Source organism: Diabrotica virgifera, chromosome 9, assembly GCF_917563875.1.
Source record: "Diabrotica virgifera virgifera chromosome 9, PGI_DIABVI_V3a".
In the NCBI taxonomy this organism is placed as follows: Eukaryota; Metazoa; Arthropoda; class Insecta; order Coleoptera; family Chrysomelidae; genus Diabrotica; species Diabrotica virgifera.
In genome coordinates, this window is record NC_065451.1 from 210,847,803 (window position 1) to 210,869,796 (window position 21,994).

A 21,994-nucleotide genomic window follows, 5' to 3' on the forward strand; every position below is an offset into this window, starting at 1 on the left:
CGATTTTGGTAATTTTTGATGATTTTTTAACAATTTTATAGAGAATACTTTTAATATAAACTACACTTTTAGCTAGTAAATAAAACACGTTTTCTATATATCTCAGATTCTATCATAACAAAAATCAAGAATCGCGGTGTCTAAATTGTGAAACTAGTTACGTTTTGGATGGCTTAGAGGTCAGGTACGTATATTTTAACCACATGATTTTACTCTGTATTTTGCCCGTAATACCGTATCTTCTCCTTCTTCTTCTTCTTCTTCTTCTTCTTCTTCTTCTTCTTCTTCTTCTTCTTCTTCTTCTTCTTCTTCTTCTTCTTCTTCTTCTTCTTCTTCTTCTTCTTCTTCTTCTTCTTCTTCTTCTTCTTCTTCTTCTTCTTCATATCCGCAACGAAGGCTGGCAATCATTTTCTAATTCATTATTGTATCTGCTCCTCCATTAATTTGTCACACTGTCCATGCAAGGACCATATAACTCGCAGGATTTTGTGTTTCCATACTAATAGTTTATTGATTTCTTTCTTTCTCAATATCCATGTATCACTAAAATACTTAATTATAAAAATGCCACAAGGAAATAACTTCAGAACAACATTTATATAATAATATAAATATATTTTCCACTAAAGGTTTTCACTTCTGATTTCGTTAAACCTCCATCGATTTTCTTGAAAATTGGTGAGTAGTTAGAGGATACCTCAAGGAACAAAGGTGACATGATGCCAACTTGCGTTTTTACCCTGGGGGTGGATGCCACCCCTTCTTGGGGATGAAAATTATTTTATTAAAAATAATACGATAAATCGATAGAGGGACAAATTATGAGCAGAATTTGTTATATAAAGTTATTAATATAAATCAATACTTAAAGTATTAAAGATCAAAGATTTTTTTTTGTTTTTCAAAACGCTTGTTTTGAAACTGTTATTCACGTATAACTCAATAACTATAGTCTTTTACAAAAAAAAAATATTATTACCTAAGTTGAAGATAATAAAAAATTGAATATACTTCTCACTTAAAGAACTAAACTAATGTTAAATCAAAGTGAGTTATGGGTAATTGAATGTATATTTTTTTCGACGAGTACTCAAATTTAAGTATTCAAGCTTAAATAACGGGAAAACGAAGCATTTTATAAAGTATACCTGCTAAACACTAGTCAAAGTACTGCGGAATATCTATCAAATAAGCTCCAGAAGAAGTTAATAGCATTATAATTAAGCAAGTTCTGATGAAAATAAGAAGAACCCTTTCTAATTTTTTAGGAAAAAATGAAAAATAAAACATACGCCATTTCCACAAAGATTAAAATTTAGAGTAATCCTTACAACAATTTCTTTATATTAGCATAAGTAATGATTTCAACAAGTTTGACCGGTTTAGAATGCATAATTTTGAAAAAAGATATGATTTAAAAAAATCAGAATTTTTAAAATTATCGTAATTTTCATTTTCTTTTGATAATAACTCCAAAAATAATCAATATACTTAAAATTGATATATAACCAAATTTTAGTTTTTTCTGTATTACATATTCTACCTGTTTTACTATTTCTGTAGGGTAAAAATAACAGAGGTAGAAACGTTTAAATCTTAAATTTTGCTGCTAAAACCATGTAACCGGGGCCATTTGTAACCTTATATTAAAAAAAATGTAAGGGTTTTAGAAGATCAAATTCAACGTGATATAATATCTCTTAGAATTAAGTTTCAAATGGATTTTAGGTGAGCCTGATATCGTAAAAATAAACGGAGTTATTAAAAAAAGAGACTAACATTTTTTGAAAACATTTTTAAAAGATAAATTTTGAAAGATTTTTCTAGCATAAATTTTAATGCTATCAACTTGTTCGGAGGCTCGTTTGATAGATATTTCTAAGTACTTTAACAAATGCTTAATAAGTTTTTGTTATAAAATGCATTATTTTCCCGTTATTTAAGCTTGAATACTTAAATTTGGGTACTCGCCGAAAAAAATATTCACTCAATTACCTATAACTCACTTTCACTTAACATTAAAAGGTTTTTCTAGTAAGGAGGTTATTTATTTTTTTATTAGCTTTTATTTTGGTAATAATAACTTTTTTGTAATAATTTATAGTTTTTGAGTTATTTATGAAAAATTGGATAAAAATATACATTTTTCTAACGAAAAATTAAAATCTTTGATCTTTAATAACTCAAAAAGTTTTGATTTATTTTAATAACTTTATATAACAAATTTTGCTTGGAATTTGTTCCTCTATCGAATTATGGAATAATTTTTAATAAAATAATTTTCATCCCCGAGAAGGGGTGGCATCCACCCCCAGGGTAAAAGCGCAAGATGGCACCATGTCACCTTTGTTTCCTGAGATATCATCTAACCACTCACCAATTTTCATGCAAATCGATGTGGTTCAAGGAAATCGGAGATAATAGCTCATATCCACCGTCAGTGACTACTAGTAGTCTAAGAGCTAGTGAATCCTCCGACTAACGGTCGTCCTGTAAGGCTAGAAATTTTTCTAGTGATAATTCATAGCACAGCAAGGCTAAAAACCATGACCTGGCAGGCATCAGCGGTGCACGTGTATCTACCAGGTGAATCGAAAAGTGCAAATTTAGGGGGTAAAATAAACTTTCCCCTGTAAGGTTTAAATTTAAGTATGTGTTTGAGTAAGTCATTTAGAAGAAATGTGTACAATGACAGGCGATTCTGAAGAGCATTAGACCTTGCCAGGCAAGGGGAAAGATTAGGGGTTTTTTCTAAAATTATTTTTTTTGTATCGAACAAATTTTTTTTAAGTTTTTTGAATCATTCCAAACAAAAAAGGTCTTTAGGGATTTTTTTCTTAAGTTAATAGTTTTTATTATATAAGCGACTGAAAATTTTGAAAATTGCGAAATCGGCCATTTTTAACCCTAAATCCTAAATCGGACATTTATCTAAAAATTTCAAAGTTGCCAAGGTAGGTAGATATTCTTTAAACATTGATTGATGAAATCCCAAAGAGTTTTTTGCAATACGATATCGGAAACTCCTTTGTTTTTTAATTGCTAATCAAGCGGGCGCGACACTGTAGTATAAGTGAGGACGTTTGAGTTGGCATAAATTCATTATCTCGAGAATGGGCAAATTTCAAGAGAAATCCTCAGACAGGTCGATTTTTATTTTTAAATTAGGACTTTTTGGCATATATATATAATACTAGTGACGTCATCCATCTGAGCGTGATGACGTAATCGATGATTTTTTTTAATGAGAGTAGGGGTTGTGTGATAGCTCATTTAAAAGGTTATTTAATTCTCTATTGAATAATATAAACATTAACTTAATTATTTATACAGGGTGTACAAAAAAAATTTTTTTATTAAATTAAGTTTGATTAAATTTGACAAATAGAAGAAAACATTTTTTTGTACACCCTGTACAAATAATTACGTTAATGTTTATATTACTGAATAGAGAATTAAATAACCTTTCAAATGAGCTATCACACAACCCCTACTCTTTAAAAAAATCATCGATTACGTTATCACGCCCAGATGGATGACGTCACTAGTATTATATATGTGCCAAAAAGTCCTAATTCAAAAATAAAAATCGACCTGTCTGAGGATTTCTTTTGAAATTTGCCCATTCTCGAGATAATGAATTTATGCAAACTCAAACGTCCTCACACTACAGTGTCGCGTCCGCTTGATTAGCAATTAAAAAAACAAAGGAGTTTTCGATATTTTATTGCAAAAAACTCTTCGGGATTTCATCAATCCATGTTTAAAGAATATCTGCGTACCTTGGCAACATTGAAATTTTTAGATAAATGTCCGATTTAGGGTTAAAAATGGCCGATTTCGCAATTTTCAAAATTTTCAATCGCTTATATAACAAAAACTATTAACTTAAGAGAAAAATCACTAAAGACCTTTATTGTTTGGAATGATTCAAAAAACCTAAAAAAAAATTGTTCGATGCAAAAAGAATAATTTTAGGAAAAACCCCTAATCTTTCCCCTCGCCTGGCAAGGTTTTATGCTCTTCAGAATCGCCTGTCATTGTACATATTTCTTCTAAATGACTTACTCAAACACATACTTAAATTTAAACCTTACAGGAGAAAGTTTATTTTGCCCCCTAAATTTGCACTTTTCGATTCACCTGGTAGATACACGTGCACCGCTGAGGCCTGCCAGGTCATGGTTTTTAGCCTTGGTGTGCTATGAATTATCACTAGACAAATTTCTAGCCTTACAGGACGACCGTTAGTCGGACGGTTCACTAGCTCTTAGACTATAGGTCCTTTGTACTGTGTATTGTACATTTAAGTAGTATATACAGGCTGGATAGCTGTAACACATGAATAATAAATCAATTTTTATGTTGTAGATAACCGCTATACATATGGTCATGATGGATTCAATTCATGTATCAGTAAATGTAAAAAAACAAAAGGTGCACCCCTCTTTCCACCACGTAGTTAGGTGGTTATTCCTCATAATGCAAATTTTTGGTTTCATGCCCATTCAAGGTGTATTTGAAAACCGTTTGGAGAAGGTTTATTTCACATGGAAATCCTTTCGAACCATCTATGCTTATCTAACACTTGTTGGACTATTTTTTATGACAGCTGATCAGGTATGTTAAACAAAACAAATACGAAATGATAAAAGAGATTGCTAATTTAATTATGAGATTTTTCAATGAGAGAGAAAACGAAAAATTCAAATAATAAATATAATTTTTTTTCGTTGGAATTATTCCGCTCTGGACAGATGGGATGCGAGTATCAAATTATAGAATTCCCTCATCTTCTTTTGCCCCAGCATCTGCTTGGCTTGCATTTTTAGAAGTCACGGAGGTGGTACCAGAAGGATGGTCCCAATAAAGTTTTGAATTTAATATTATTTTATATTTTGTTAAATTGAAAACTTTGACTTGTAATAAATATGAGTTTAAAATGTTAAGAGGCTACATCAGAGCGTCATCAAGATGGAAAACACATTCCAAGATTGCAGCTTTAATTTTGAATATTCTGTCGAGTTATTTGGCACACATAATATAGTAAAGAGTGGCGGTACAGAGCCCAATTTGAGAAATATGTTCTCCTTAATGTACTACGTCCTTTCAGAACTTTGGTTACCATCATAGCTATCTTAATTTTATTCACTGCCACCCTAAATAGCATCCTTGTATCAACACCATACCAATCTCGCAAGTTCTTCAACCATGAGGTTCTTCTTCGTCCTGGACTGCGTTTGCCTGCTATTTTTCCTTGCATAATATTTTGTAGCAACCTATATTTTTGGGACCTCTCATTACATGTCCGAAGTACTCCAGCTTTCTCTGCTTGATGCTTTTTATGATCTCAGTAGTCTTGCTGAGAAGTTCTAGTATTGTGGAGTTTCGAATTTTCTCCACCCAGGAAACTTTTAAAATTCTTCTATAGCACCACATTTCGAAAGCCTCAAGGCGGTTTAGATCGATTTTATTCACAGTCCAGGTCTCGACACCATAAAGTAAGACTGAGAACACGTAGCAGCGAAGTAGGTGGATCCTCAATGCCAATTTTAGGTCTCTGTTACATAACACCTTGGACATCCTTCTAAAAGCGGCTCTAGCCTACTCTATCCTAGATCTAATTTCGCCGTGACTTTCTGCGTTACAATTTAGTTGCTGTCCAAGGTAAACGATTTTATCAACTTGCTCAAGTTTGGTATTATTTACATATATAGACGGTTGTATATGCTGCTGTTTACTTATTACGAGTATTTTGGTTTTCCGTATGTTCAGATCCAGACCTGCCTCCCTACAACTCTCAACGACACTATCAAGTAGTGTTTGCAGATCTTCTTGACTAGAAGCTAGGAGTACTGTATCGTCCGCATATCGCAAATTATCGATGACTTCACCGTTCACAAGTATTCCTTCTTCTTTTTCAGAAAGAGCTTTTCTGAAAATTCTTTCGGAGTAAACGTTGAAAAGCAGTGGTGACAAGAGGCATCCCTGCCGTACTCCCCTTTTAATTTTAAGAGCCTGTGATTCCACACCATCTACTAAAACTGATGTTGTATGATTCCAATATAAATTTGCAATTATTCGAACATCTCTGCCGTCCAAGCCAATGTCTTTTAGAGCTTCGATCAATATAGAGTGCTTTACACGATCAAATGCCTTTTGGAAGTCAATAAAATAACAGTATATGTCTACAGATATATCTCGACATCTTTGAGCAAGTACGTTCATTCCAGAAATATGTTAGTATGTGTAAATTACTTTATAATTAAATAAAATATTACAAAAACGAGTCTGTACCGCCATTAAGAAGAACAAAAAATACACGTTCTTCAAATAAACTTTTTATCCCATGCCTAGATTCTGTGTCACATTGGAGCTACTAAAATCGATTATTTATAACAAGAAATCGAACTTAACTGACTGATTTGGCAAGGTTTAGCGCGCCTATGAGTATATTATTATCACAATATTGTGCCTCCGTCTTTGATAGTGTTACGTACTGCCGACGCACTGTTGCCAAAGGTTCGCAAAACTTTTGTAATGCGATGTGGCTACTATCTCTCGAATTACGACCCTCTGATGCAGCCTCTTAATGCCAAATTTAATATTTTTATGTCACTGTTGTCAGATCTCACTAATTAATTGCTACATTCACAATTTAACATCTTCAATGCCATAAGGACGTTTTCTTCCAGGTTACAAGATTTTTTTTATTCAAAATTAAACTAGCAGACATTCAAAGACTTTGGTACTTTTTCAAAGCGTTTTTTGTGAGTATTTACTTTTTATCTTTGGCGAAACATTGGAAAGCGTTTCTGATAACTTGGGACCAAGTCGATAAAGACATGTACATATTTGGCAAAACAAAATGGATTGGTGGAACTGTAAAAAGCTTGTTGGTCATTTTTATCCTGTTGTTTATAGGTAAGTATATAGTGTATATGTTTATCTACCTATCTAACGCGAATAAAACAACAACAGCTCTGTTTCGCGCCCCCTCTGTGTCACTCAGAATCATCAGAAATGAAGACGACCAATACCCACTGAGACTGATGGGAGAAAGGATCGTGCTCAGCCCGAATGCACCCTATTTGGGAGTTCTGTTCACCAGGACTCTCAACTGGGATGCATATCTAAAGGCAACTTTAGATAGGGTAAGAAATAGAGCCAGACTTCTCAACCCTCTCCCAGGGAGAATTGGCAAGATACACACGAGAACTCTCATCCACATTTACAAGACCTATATTCGACCCATCATTGAGTACAAATCAGGTCTCTATAGCCTTTTCAGTAGAGCACAGAAAGTGAGGTTGTTGCGAGTGGAACGTAGAATCCTGCGTAGAGCAAACTACGAGCACTGGAGATTCCCGTCTAATGAAATCCATAACCTTTCTAATATCCCCACAATTATCGAGAGAATAAACTCTCTGAACAGGAATTTCATATCTAAAGTAATCAACGGTCCCCTCTCTGACACACAACAATCTCTTAAATGTTCCTGTTCCTCTCTTGGCCAGGTATTCTGCCACCGAAAGCCCAAACGGAAAAAGATTCACCCACCGTCCGCTCTAATGCAAACATGCATTGACGAACTCCCGGCAGAATACGAAGAAATCCTTGAGTCTACTCCGCTAGCCTACCGTACCCTCCTCTTCTGACTCCTCTTCCCTACCCCGAACAGGGAAAAGTTGTTTTTTTGCGGTTTCCCAACTTCATTGCACAATTATACCTGTTCGGCCTAAGAAAATAGCCGCAACTATTTTCTACCACTTGAACGCACACTGTTCACGCAATGCTCAAAACCACCTCCTGACCGCCGACGAAGAATGCAGGCTTGCCTGTCCATTGTACAATGATTTCTAGGGAGCTTGGTCGAGGGCGAAGCACGGACAGTACACGCAATTGTCTATGGGACCAACACTAATTCCATCAAACTTTCTTCTCTGATCTCTGACAGTCAGCTGAACCACCACCGTCTGGCAACACACACACTCAGGCCAACCACACCTTGCCCCAGAGTTTTTTCGGACTGTTTGCTTTTTCTGACACACTAACTACATTTAACACATACCCTGAAGAGGACAAAATCCTAAACAGGGACAACTCAATGAATCCTTTCCAAATAAAGAAATCCTTTATCCTCAAACGAAACGCACATTGAGAACTAGCTACCTATCTAATTGAACTTCTTCTGAACCTGTCCATGTTTGGATTTCTCTCTCTCTTTTTTCTATCCCCATTACTGAGGATCGTGATTCCTTCCAATATTCCTAACAAATTTTTTCCATAGATCTCTATCGTCAGCTGCTCTAAGAGCTTCGCAAAATGAGTTTCCAGCCAGTGGCGTAACTAACGCCAATGCAACCAATGCGGTGCATTGGGGCGCAGACCTTAGGGGGCGTAAAAAACTGATATTCTGGATAATCTTATTCTTTTTCCTACTTTGTAAATAGGCTCAGTGCCTGTTTTACTTCGGTTTTTAGCCTCAATTAACATTGTCTGACCATCTATTTATCGGTCGTCCCAATGATCTGATCTTCCATTTGGCGATTTGTCTCTTGCTATTCGTACTATTCTATTTTCTGTCATTTTTTCTATGTGTTGATTCCATTCTATTTTTCTTCTTTTGGTCCACATGTTAATTTCTTCTATACCACATCTCGAGCGTATTTCCTCACTTCTTACTCTGTCTCTTAGAGTTTGGTTTTTTATTTTTCGTAAGACTATCATTCGTGCTGTTTCCAGCAGTCTTTGTGTTTTCGCCGTATCTGCTCTTGTTTCCGCTGTATACGTCATTATCGGTCTTATGGTTGATTTATATATCCCGTTTCCATTGTGAGGTATTTGTTTCTCCAGATTCTGTTGTTGAGACATCCTGCTGCTCTATTCGCCATGTTCACTTGTTTTTGTACTTGTTCTTCCACTTTTCTGTAGCTTGACAGTGTTATTCCCAAGTATTCTGTTTCCATCACTTGTTCTATTATTTTATTATTTACGATCAATTTACATCTTCTCGGTTCCACTGATCCCACTATCCATTTAGTTTTCTCTGTTGAGATCACCATGTTGTATATGAGAGTTGTATATATATCTCTTCGAATTCTTTAATTAATCTTTGTAGGTCATCTTTTATTTTCCCATTAGGTTATTTCCTTTTCTCCCATTCTATATCCTCTCCTTTTTTTAACTTTCTTAACGAATAAACGCGCACGGGGAATACTTGCATTGGGGCGCAGTCAGACTAGTTACGCTAGTGTTTCCAGCTGAATTCTTTATTTGGTCGGATCATCTAGTTGGTGATCGTCCTCTTGATCTTCTCCCCGGAACGTTTCCAGAAACAATTAATCTCTCCAAACTATCGTCACCTGCGAGCCACGTGACCGAAGAATTGTAGAATTCGTTGCAGACATAGTGTGGACAGCCTTTTTTTTAATCTTGAGCTAGTTTAGAATGGAAACGTTTGTCCTATGAGCTTATGAGTTGTCTAAGATATGCGCAGCATTCTTCTCCAGCACCACATCTAAAAGGCATCAATTTTTGGCGCTCGCGTGTGCGAAGAATCTCTGCCCCATATAGAAATATTGAGAATACAAGGGCACTCACCAGTCTCATCTTGGTATTTTGAGAGATATATCTGTCTTCTATCTTTGGACTTAGGCGTCCATTATCCATTTCCATTCTTCTCTGTCTGTCCCTACAGTCATTCACTTAGAACCCACGTGCTTTTTGGTATCATCTGCCAATCTCATTTGAGGTCTTCCTCTGCCAAGTCTATATTCCCAGGGTCTCCAATTTATAAGAGTTTTGCTCCATGGGTCTGCTTTTTGTCTTATATTGTGTCCGACTATAAGATCCCTCACTTTTGTTTTCTTTCTTATCCACTCGTTTCTCTTTTTATCCATTAGTACTCCGGTCTAGTTGGACTCAAAAATAGGAGTGAGGCTACAGTAATTACCATTAAGCTGAACATTGGCAGGATTGTTCAAAATACCATCATAAATGAAATCTAAAAAGTCCTCATAAATCCGACCCGAGCTAAAAAATTTACGCGGGGTCAAAGGTCACCAAATATGGTTTTTAGCGATTTTCAGGGAAACGGTAAGTTTTATCATAAAATTAGTTCTAACAAAAAATGTAAATTAGATAATTATCTATAAAAAAATGCCTTATTACTTTTTTCCTAAGAGTCACCGTTTTTGAGATACGATTCAAAGAGTTGAAAGACTTCTAATCGTCATAATATACATATGTATTAGTACACCAGGTATATACACATCACTGAAGCTGTAATACAAGTAAACATAATATTCTATCGGTCAACTTAACTTATATTACACATAATAATAATACATAAGATTATAAATATAATAATGTTTCTACTATACAGCTTGCGGTCTACCGATGGATGCAATGTATAAGCTGTATTATATTACAGTGCCAACAAAAAAACCTTTACAAAGTGAATGTAACGCGAAAATAATAAGAATTATTTGAATTTTACGGCTTAATCCCAACAAAAATACTAAATTGATATGGCAAAGTGTTAACTTATAATAATTCTTATTATTTATGCGCCTTAATTCAATTTGCTCGTATTACTCACTGGTAGAACTCCAATCGAAAAAACTATCTTTTTTTTTTAAACATGGAAACACCAATCGGAAATATATTAATCGAAAAGTTTATCTATTTATATTTTATATTTCCCATAAAAAATACGTAATTGAGTTTATCTACTTTTGCAAATAATGCAGTCACTGAAGGTTTTCACCTCCGATTTCGTTGAACCTCCATCGATTTTCATGAAAATTGGTGAGTAATTAGAGGATAGCTCAAGGAACAAAGGTGACATGATGCCAACTTGCGCTTTTACCCTGGGGGTGGACGCCACCCCTTCTCGGGGGTGAAAATTATTTTATTAAAAATAATACCATAAGTCGATAGAGGGACAAATTATAAGCAAAATTTGTTATATAAAGTTATTAAAATAAATCAACAGTTTTTGAGTTATTAAAGACACAAAGATTTTATTTTTTCGTAAAAAAATGCATATTTTAAATCAGTTTTTCACGTATAAATCAAAAACTATAAGCTTTTACAAAAAAGTTATTATTACTGAAATTGAAGATAATAAAAAATTGAATAGATGAATAGATATAATCACATAAATTCATAAAATAATGTTAGTTTAAAGTGAGCTATTGGCAATTGAATGTGTATTTTTTTCGACGAGTACTCAAATCTAAGTATTCAAGCTTAAATAACGAGAAAACGATGCACTGTATAAAATAAGTTATAATGAAACCAAAGGAACCAATTCGATTTTTTTAGGAAAAAGTGAAAAATAAAATATACGCCATTTCCACAAAAATTAAAATTTATAGTAATCCTTAAAAAAACTTCTTTATATTAGCATAAGTAATGTTTTTGATAATTTTGACCAGTTTAGAATGCATATTTTTGAAAAAAAGATGATTTTAAAAAAATCATAATTTTTAAAATTATTGTAATTCTCATATTCTTTTGATAATAACTCCAAAAATACTAAATATACGTAAAAAATTATATATAACCCAATTTTAGTTTTTCCTGTGACAAATATTTTACCTGTTTTACTATTTCTATAGGGTAAAAAATAACCGAGATAGAAACGTTTAAATCTTAAATTTTGCTGTGGGAACCATGCAACCGGGGTCATTTAACCTTCTATTTTTAAAAAAGTAAGGGGTTTAAAATATTAGGTTCAACGTGTACAGTTTTTAGATGAACCTAATATCGTAAACACGAACGGAGTTATTAAAAAAAAACAATAACATTTTTTGGAAAATTTTTTAAAAATAAATTTTGAAAAAAATTTGGAGCAAGTTTTAACGCTATCAACATGTTCAGGGGCTCACTTAATAGATATTTTTAAGTACTTTGACAAATGTTTAATAAGTTTATGTTATAAAATGCATCAGTTTCCCGTTATTTCAGCTTGAATACTTAGAGTTTTTACTGGCCGAAAAAAATATACATTCAATTACGTATAACTCACTTTATGTTAACATTAAAAGGTTTTTGTAGTAAGGGGTTTACTTCATTTTTTATTAGCTTCAATTTTGATAATAATAACTTTTTTGTAAAAACTTACACTTTTTAAGTTATTGATGAAAATTTGGTTAAAAACATGCATTTTTTTCAAGAAAAATTAAAATCTTTGATCTTTAATAACTCAAAAAGTTTTGATTTATTTTAATAACTTTATATAACAAATTTTGCTTGAAATTTGTCCCTCTATCGAATTATGGGGTTATTTTCAATAAAATAATTTTCACCCCCGAGAAGGGGTGGCATCCATCCCCAGAGTAAAAGCGCAAGTTGGCACCATGTCACCTTTGTTCCTTGCGATATCCTCTAACCACTCACCAATTTTCATGCAAATCGATGGAGGTTGACCAAAATCGGAGGTAATAGCTCATATCCTCCTTCAGTGACTCCACTAAAAGTGTCAAAATCATATACTATTTTTACACGCAATAACTGGCTGTGATACGGCAAATGCATTTTTCAGGAGGGGTAAAACGACTGTTTTTAAAATGTTTGAAAAACAAGATTTACTTCAATGTGCTGAAGTTTTTAAAAAACTAATTCAACTCCACAAGAAGTTATTTCCAACGGAATTAGCTTTCTTCTCTCTATGTATGGAGCGCCTAAGAAAACTACGTGCTAAGAAACAAAAAACAAGTGCAGTTATCTTGTCTTCCTCCAACCTCAGCGACTGCTCATCAACATATTTTTCGGGTATATTACCAAGTTCAAGTGTGACTTGGTTATCAGCTAGATCCAAAAGACTGGGGATGGAAATTAGTCGACAGTTCATTAGAACCAATTCAAACTTTACTCCCACCTGCGCCGGAAAAACTCCTGAACACAATTTTTTGCAACTGTAAAAAGGGATGTAGCACTAAATGTTGTTGCAAAAAAGTTAGGCTGTTTTGTTCGGTAGCATGCACTATTTGTCAAAACCGGTCGTGCTTCAATGTTGAATCACCAACAATTGAGGATTAATTTGATTCTATCGAGGAGCCACGCGATGTGTCATTATTGGGGCAATTTACTTGCACCCAGAATGAACAAGAAGAAGAGGAAGAACAAGAAGAAGAAGAAGAAGAAGAAGAACTAGAAGGTGAAGAAGAGGAAGAAGAACAAGGAGAAGAAGAATAAGGGAAGCAGAAGTATTAGAAAATTATGAACCAGTTTGATAAATTTTCCTTTTTACTTTTATCATTTTTAACCCTTGCCAATATCAATTATTCAATAGCTTCAAATTAAACAGAATCATAACAGATCCGTGGAATAGGCCTACTGGGGAAACCACGTTAAAAAAACGGCTAAGTACACTACCTCAAAAGTGGTGTGGAAACGTGTGCGCATATTATGACGATTACAACTTTTTGAATCTTATATCTCAAAAACGGTGACTCTCAGGAAAAAAAGTAATAAGACATTTTTTATAGATAATTATCTAATATACATTTTTTCTTAGAACTAATTTTATGATAAAACTTACCGTTTCGCTGAAAATCGCTAAAAACTATATTTGGTGACCTTTGACCCCGCGTAAATTTTTTTAGCTCGGGTCGGATTTATGAGGACTTTTTAGATCTCATTTATGATGGTATTTTGAACAATTCTGCCAATTTTCAGCTTGATGGTAATTTTTGTAGACTCGGATGTGTAAGTTGACCGGAGTATAGTCTTATGTGCAACATTTTTTGTCTTTCCACTGCTCTTTGCATTTTTATGATTTTGTTCACGTTTGCTTTTGTAAACGTCCACGTTTGGGAACCATAAAAATGAAAACAGGGAGTACGTATTGATTTTATACATTGGTCTTAAGACCAAGTGTATATCTTTTGTTTTTAAGGATGTAGCTTAGTTTGCCAAATGCCACCCAAGCCAGTCCAACTCGTCTATTGATCTCTGCTGTTTGGTTTTCCTTGTTAAGTTTTATAATTTGACCCAGATATATGATCGTGAACTTGTTCTATTTCATCTTGTCCGATCCTCATTGTGATGTCCTCATCTGTATTTGTTATGAATTTGGTCTTGCTGTATTTCATATTAAGGCCTCTCTTTCCAGCTTCTACGTCCAGTTCACATAATTAACAAGGTAAGAGCAATCAAAGTTAGTCTTATTCACAGTCTATTTATTAACCCTTGGATGACTTGTTCCGAACGCCAAACTTTACGTCAGGTCTTCGGAAAGGTTATTTAAAATGCTAAAACTAAAATATATTAGGTATGGTTTAGGTATCATCAATTTGGCTGATTATAGATCAAAGAATTGAAAATTATCTAATTAAAAAGTTTAAAACGTATCTTTAACTTATTTTAGGAGATTACGCATTAAATCAAATACAAAGAATCGAAGACAAGACAGATATGTTTTCAAGCTTGCAAGCTTGGAATCTTTATCAAGAAAAAAGTAGATTTTCATATATTTTTGATCTAGTTCCATATGATTTCTTTTGCGGAGTATTGCTAATTGTAAGTGTTTTTGTCATATTTGTGTTCCTCATAATATTTTTTGAAAAATCTATTATATCCTAATTTCTTAGAAGATATGCATATCTATAATCTAATATTATATCTCACAATGCGTTTTTTCAGCAAAATTTACCATTTTTTTAGTTCGTTCATCTGCAAGTTCTATTTGCTGGCACACTACTGGATATCTTCATCATTACAGTAAGCCTTTCTCTAGCAGGCAAAGTGGAGGTGGTGGGCAAAAGAATGCAAAAAATTTCAGCCAGTAAAGTAAGCAGGAAAAATAAATTAATATTTTTTATGACACTAATGTCAGGTATATGCAGTTTATGTATTTTTTTATTTACGTCAATTTTAGTTGTTTAAATGGTGTTTTGAGAAAAACCATTTAAAAATTTGACAACTTTTATTTTGATTTTTTTGTCTGTCAAATCGTAAAATGATGCACACCGGAATATGTTTTTGAATCGCGGAGAAATTTACAAAAAGTAGTGAAACGGCTGTTGAACGACTCTCACTACGCTCAAGCGCGCTGTAGTTAAGCTGCTGCAATGCGAGTCGAAGGTAGGGATATTCAACATATCGAATTTCCGTTAATTTTGCTCCGATCAATCTGAAATTTTAAGAGAGTATTCTTGAAGTTCTCCTCGGATGAAGAAATCGAAAAATTTTATGATGATCTACAAACGGCATTACATATTACACCAGCATATTACACAATAATTAAGGGCGACTTTAATGCGAAAATGGGCTTTAAACAAGATGATGCAGAAGTAGCAATGGGCAAGTATGGGTACGGCGAAAGAAATAAACGAGGGCAAAGACTGCTCAACTTCTTACACCAGGAAAATTTATCCATGATGAACTCTTTTTTCGATAAAAAGCCTCAGTGTAAATGGACATGGATAAGCCCAGATGGCAGTGTCAAAAATGAGATAGATTTTATCATAACGAATAGAAAAGAAATAATTAAATATGTTGAAGTACTTCACAAATTTTCGATAGGAAGTGACCACAGATTAATCCGACCAAGGATACAATTAAATGTCAACTTGGAAAGAACAAAGATGATCTTCAAAACACGAAAGAAGAAATGGATTCCCCCAGAAAACAACGACCTCTATGAAGATATACTAACCAGACGTATACAAGACTTAGAAAATGAAATAGAAGACATCGAACTAGCAAATAATCTCATAACGAAGGCACTAAAAGAAACCGAAAGGGAGTGTTGTCCGACGGTCGTGACTCGTGACCCATAAAGAAAAATTAAGCCAAAATGCCAAAGATTTAGTAAGTAAAAGAAGACAACTGACGGAAAAATACGACTCCAACTACACAACACTGAAGAAATTAAATAAAGATATTCGCCGATCAATCCGAAAAGGCATAACACAAAACAATTCAAGGGAAATAACTAAAATATTTGAAGAAAACAAAAGTTTAAAAGTTTCGCGGCGAAATACGAATAACATTGGCAACAAAAATAGGTACAGAATAAGAAACAAAGACAACAACATTTCTACGGGTAGAGCCAAAATACTTAAGGTCATCGAATCGTTTTATCGCGAAATGTATGAGAGCACCAACGCAAGGCAAGATCAGCCCCTGCCCAAAATTACAAACCAGGGATCAGAATTAATGCCAGGGGTAACACCATACGAAGTTAAAAAAACACTTTCAGAAATAAAAAATAATAAATCCCCTGGCGATGACGGCGTAGTGATCGAAGCAATCAAACAAGGAGGAAATAAAATTATCCAGGTTTTGGCCAAACTTTTCACCGAATGCATTTACCAAGAAAAAATCCCTTCTCAATGGAACAATGCAGTCATTGTTTTATTGCATAAGAAAGGTGACATAACAGATCTAAAAAAACTACCGTCTTACCAGTCTGCTATCACACATATATAAATTTTTCACAAAAATGATCAAAAAAAGACTGGAGGCTAAGTTAGACTTCTATCAGCCTAGAGAACAAGCTGGGTTTAGATCCGGATATAGCACTAACAACCACTTACTGGTAATAAAAAACTTGATAGAGAAGTCGGCGGAATACAATAAACCATTGGCACTGATATTCGTAGACTACGAGAAAGCGTTCGATACCATAAACCAGCAGAAAATGTTAAAAGCATTGACAGAATGCCGAATAGACCATCGTTACACTAACATGATAAAATATATCTACCACAATGCAACGGCAAGCGTAAGACTCTCTGATCAACAAACTAATAAATTCTGTATGCAGCGAGGAGTACGGCAAGGAGACATCATCTCACCAAAGCTGTTTACAACTCTTTTAGAACACACTTTTAAGAAGGCAGATCTGAACGAATATGGTATCAATATAAATGGGGAGAAGCTCAGTCATTTGAGATTCGCAGATGACATCGTCCTTGTAGCCGATCGTATGGATGATGCAATAATAATGTTGAACAAGGTATATCACGCTTCCTTAGAGGTCGGACTACAGATTAATATCAACAAGACGCAAATAATGACTAATCTGGTGCTAAATCGTAATATTGTTGTTGATGGAATGGATATTGAGCAGACTGCATCTTATAAGTACTTGGGACATGAAATTCGGTTGGGAAGAGATAACCAGACGTGCGAGCTCCCACGCAGCATAGGATTAGCCTGGGCAGCGTTTGGTAAACTGAGTTATATATTTAAATCGGACTTACCCATATGCCTGAAAAGGAAAAATCTTTGACCAGTGTGTATTGCCTGTACTCACTTATGGAGCGGAAATATTAACACTCACAAAAAAGGTAGTGAACAAGATTCGCATAACTCAGAGGGCTATGGAGCGCCAGATGTTGGGTGTCTCCCTGAGAGACCGAATCCCAAACGAAGAAATACGTCGTAGAACAAAAACAACGGACGCCGTCGAAAGAATTGCGTCGCTAAAGTGGAATTGGGCAGGACACGTCGCCAGATTGTCAGACAATCGATGGACAAAACGTATTGTCGAGTGGAGGCCACGAGAAGAAGCACTACGGAGCAGAGGACGACCACCAACCAGATGCGCTGACGGTCTGAAGCGTATTGTCGGCAACTGGATGCAAGCCGCACAAAACAGAGAAATATGGAAAGAGCTGAGGGATACCTATGTCCAGCAGTGGACGAGTACGGGTTGATGATGATGATTCTTGAAGTTATGTAATTTCATTTAAAATAATAAAATATGGATAATTTCAAAATTTTCAAACCATACCCCCTCCCCTTAATAGCCTTGCGATGTTTATAGCGATACAAATATAAACTTGACTTGTAGGTTGTTTCTGATAAGGTATGGATCCACATACGTGAAGGCTACAATTGCTTGGAAATCTTATGCAGATACGTTAACTCCAAAGTAGGATATGCCATTATAATCTCCTTCATTGGCAATTTGGGACTGCTGCTTATTCAATTATTTAACAGTCTGCATGTGAAAAATTTGTATCAAGGAACCTACTTGTATTACGCTTTTTTCTTTCTTCTGACAAAAATTGTGGCTGTATGCATTTTTGGTTCTAGAATTAACGAAGAAAATAAAAAACTGCTGAAGTATTTGTATTCTTCGCAGAATTGTATTCGAAATGTTGAGGTAAGAACATGTTAATTATTAATGTTAAGTTAAGTTTAATTTTATTTAACTTGTTATTCTTCTTCTTTTTCTTTTCTCCCTTCCCCTCTGTTTACCTTTATCATCTGTTAGTGTTGGTGTACTATACCATAGAAGAGCTGCAAACTTAATGAATAAAATAACGGAAACAAGTAGAACATGGCACATTGCTGGATATAAAAACCAGCAAAACCAAGCTAATGATCATCAGCAAGGACAACATAGCTGGAGCAAATATGTATGTGAACCAAATGAGAATTTAACGTGTCATACAATACAACTACTTGGTAACTATATAATCAAGGATCGTGGAAAAATACCCAAGAGATTAGATGTCGCATTGGAAAGGCAAAAGGTGCATTCTTGACTATGAGCTCTGTGTTCAAGAGCCATAACCTCACCCTAGAAATAAAAATAAGGCTCCTTAAATGTTACGTGTACTCAGTGCTTCTATATGGAGTAGAAACGTGGACATTGAAGGCGGAAATTCTATCAAAACTTCAGGCATTTGAGCTATGGTTATACAGGAGGATTCTGAAGACACCATGGACAGACATAGTCACCAATGAAGAAGTGCTACGGAGGATGAACACAACCGCAGATTTAGTTAACATCATGAAGGGCCGTAAGCTGCAGTACTTGGGACATATATTGAGAAATCAAGGCAGGTACGAGCTACTCCGATGCATTTTACAAGGTAAAATTGAAGGAAAAAGGGCTCCAGGACGAAAAAGAATATCCTGGCTTTGCTAACCTGAGAGCATGGTATAGAAAGACCTCAACACAACTATTTCGTATAGCAACCAACAAAGTTATCATAGCCAAAATGATCGTCAACGTCCGGAACGGACAGGTACCCTAAGAAGAAGAGGAAGTGTTGATGTCTATTCTCTTTTCCATTCTTTTCTATGTAGTTTATCCCTCTGGCTTTAGTTGCTGTTGGTAAATTAATCTATCTATCTATCTATTAGCCTTGCGACATCCAATATTGGACATAGGCGTCCCCTTCGCTCCTCCATCTTTCTCTATCCTGAGCCATGTGCATCCATTTTAAGCCGGCTTGGTGTTTTAGGTCATCTACCCATCTCATCTGTGGTCTCCCTCTCTTTCGTTTATATGTCCATGGTCTTCACTCTGTAATAATTAATTACATTGGTAAATTTATTAATTTACAATTACAATTACAATTTATTAATTAGTTGAAAGACTGATAGATTTGTACACACTTGAATGAACGAAGGAAGTGAAAGAAGTATATTAAAGTGTGCAAATGTATTTATTTCCTTAGCTAAGCGCTTTCGACTAAAAAGTCATCTTCAGAGCTAATGGTCAAGGTATAAAAAGTACCGGCTACTTCGGTTTGTATGTGTTTGCATCTCATTAAGGAATTTGAAAAATTTGGTCATCTGTGCAACTCCGGATGATGAAAATTAATTTAATTTTTTGAAAGTACTTGTAAAACAGTAAAAACAATCACTCAGACGTTACAAACATAAAATTTGGCCATGGTAAAGGTATCACCCAACCATTTTTAAATGATGCGAGTTGCCGACTGACTCGGCAGCTGAGAGGCAGACTCGGCAGACTGAGTCAGTCGGCAGCTCGCATCATTTAAAAATGGTTGGGTGATACCTTTACCATGGCCAAATTTTATGTTTGTAACGTCTCAGTGATTGTTTTTACTGTTTCAAAAAACTAAACTAATTTTCATCATCCGAAGTTGCACAGATGACCAAATTTTTCAAATTACTTAATGAGATGCAAACACATACAAACCGAAGTAGCCTTTTTATACCTTGACCATTAGCTCTGAAGATGACTTTTTAGTCGAAAGTGCTTAGCCAAGGAAATAAATACATTTGCACACTTTAATATACTTCTTTCACTTCCTTCGTTAATTTATTAATTGGTAAATTAATATAATTATTTATTACCTTTGTTTAAGATCGATCGATTAATTGCTCAGATATCTAGAGATACTATGGCTCTGTCTGGAAAGAACTTTTTCTACTTGAGGCGCAATATTGTATTAAAGGTAAGTTGACACTTAGATGTTACTTTATTTTTTGTTAGTATCACAAGAATTGTGATGGCGAAAGCTAATGGAACGGAGAACAAGAGAAGAGGAAGGCCGCCTACACGATGGAGAGATGATCTCAGACGGATTAGTAAAACTGGCAACAATCAGTACAAAACCGTGAAGTGTGGAAACAATTGAGGATAATTGAAAATTAATTATTATGTAAGGGATTTTATGAACGTCAGCTAAACCAAAGAAGAAGATGAAGATTGTGTACTGATAGGCAGTTGCCCCTAGTGTGAAAAGTTTTTACCTTGTTATGTTTGTCCCATACCAACCAAAATTGCTAGTTGACTAAAGAAGAAGAAGTAGAAGCAGATTGTATAAGAGAATAAGGAATTTTTCCATTATTCCGCGACGATGAGCTGGCCAAGTACCCAAGTAGGTGGAGGCCAATAAACTAAAGAAGCAGAAGAATGATTTGGTTTGAAATTTGGGATTACACACACAATTTGGCACGTCTAACAAAAGAGATATAAGAATCGTACATTGTTTTTATGTATGTAGAATTGTAAATATTTTACCTTATATTTTTAAATTCCCCTGTATATAATTTTTCTTAATTATTATTACGAAAACGAAATCAAAGTGGCACGTAAGAATAACATTCGCAACTTTGAACTAATTTTAATAGTTTGGTTCTCATGGGAAAACGTAAAAATGAGATTAGATGTATTTAAGAGAATTTGTTTTAGCGTGGGGGTGGTATAGTCAGTCGATTTTTAGTTTCGAAGGAAAGAGGTTGTATTTGGGACAAACGAAAAGACGAAGTTTAAAACGTACTTATATATTGACAAGCCGGTCATATATTAAGTAGATAAAGGCGATTGTTTCAAAGACATTTTCTTTTGTGAGAACTCGTAAAATTTTAGTCGCAATTACACAAACACTTTTACATTTCGTCAATTTAATAGTATCTATAATTTAGTCATCTATTTTATTAATTAAAACTGTTAAACATCAAACGGACTTTATTACGATTGTCTTTAAAAAATCCCTACATGTATACTTGATATAAGATTCTATATCATTCACTGGTCGACTGAAACATCAATTTATTTATACATTATTATAAAAAATGTCGTAAAATTTACGACACGCGTCCACTTATGTTATATCATAGGGCGCGCCCGCTCGAAGGTTAACAAAAGTATTGTCTGTTTCAGATCGCTGGTTCCATCGTTACCTATGAATTAGTCGTTATAGCATTTGCAGAAAGTTTTCTGGACGAGCGCAAAGTAACCAACAGAACTTCAACTTTATAATATTTCATATTTGTTAATTGATTATTTAAAATAAAAACTATATTGTATACATTTTTGTTGTCATTTATTTATTTTTATAGCTATATTTTTGATAACCTTCATATAAGTCTTCAAGTATTTTCTTATGGCATTTCTATGTTATCTACTTCATTTCACGAAGATTAACTATAATTTAAATTAACGTTATTTTGACGTTTTATATACAGGTTGAGTTCTTTTAGTGCTACATTGATAGTTCATTGCTTTATCGTACAAAATATCCAAAAAAGTTATTTAGAAAAAATGTAGACAATGGTATTTTCCAGGTTTGGAAAGGAAAACTAAAATGGCCGCCGTTGAGCAGCCTCTAAAATCAAGATAAATAGATGAAGATTTGTTTACGAATGTAAGTTTTTTTGTGCATGTACCTATCAACTAAATTTATTTTTCAAAAAATATACAAAAATTAAAAAACATTTATTAAATTATGTTGAGCAGTTTATATAGAATTATGTCGAGCAG

General features: G+C 34.3%; 1 protein-coding gene across 1 annotated transcript; it reads left to right on the top strand.

The window, feature by feature from the left end:
- Positions 1–21,544, top strand: LOC126892743 (gustatory receptor for sugar taste 64a-like). Its single transcript, XM_050662393.1, has 8 exons — positions 1–184; positions 4,372–4,620; positions 6,696–6,924; positions 14,381–14,532; positions 14,677–14,802; positions 17,816–18,130; positions 20,094–20,183; positions 21,395–21,544. The coding sequence occupies exons 2-8, from the start codon at positions 4,387–4,389 to the stop codon at positions 21,491–21,493; spliced, it is 1,245 nt and encodes a 414-aa protein (XP_050518350.1). The 5' UTR covers positions 1–184; positions 4,372–4,386; the 3' UTR covers positions 21,494–21,544.
- Positions 21,545–21,994: the final 450 nt, after the last annotated feature.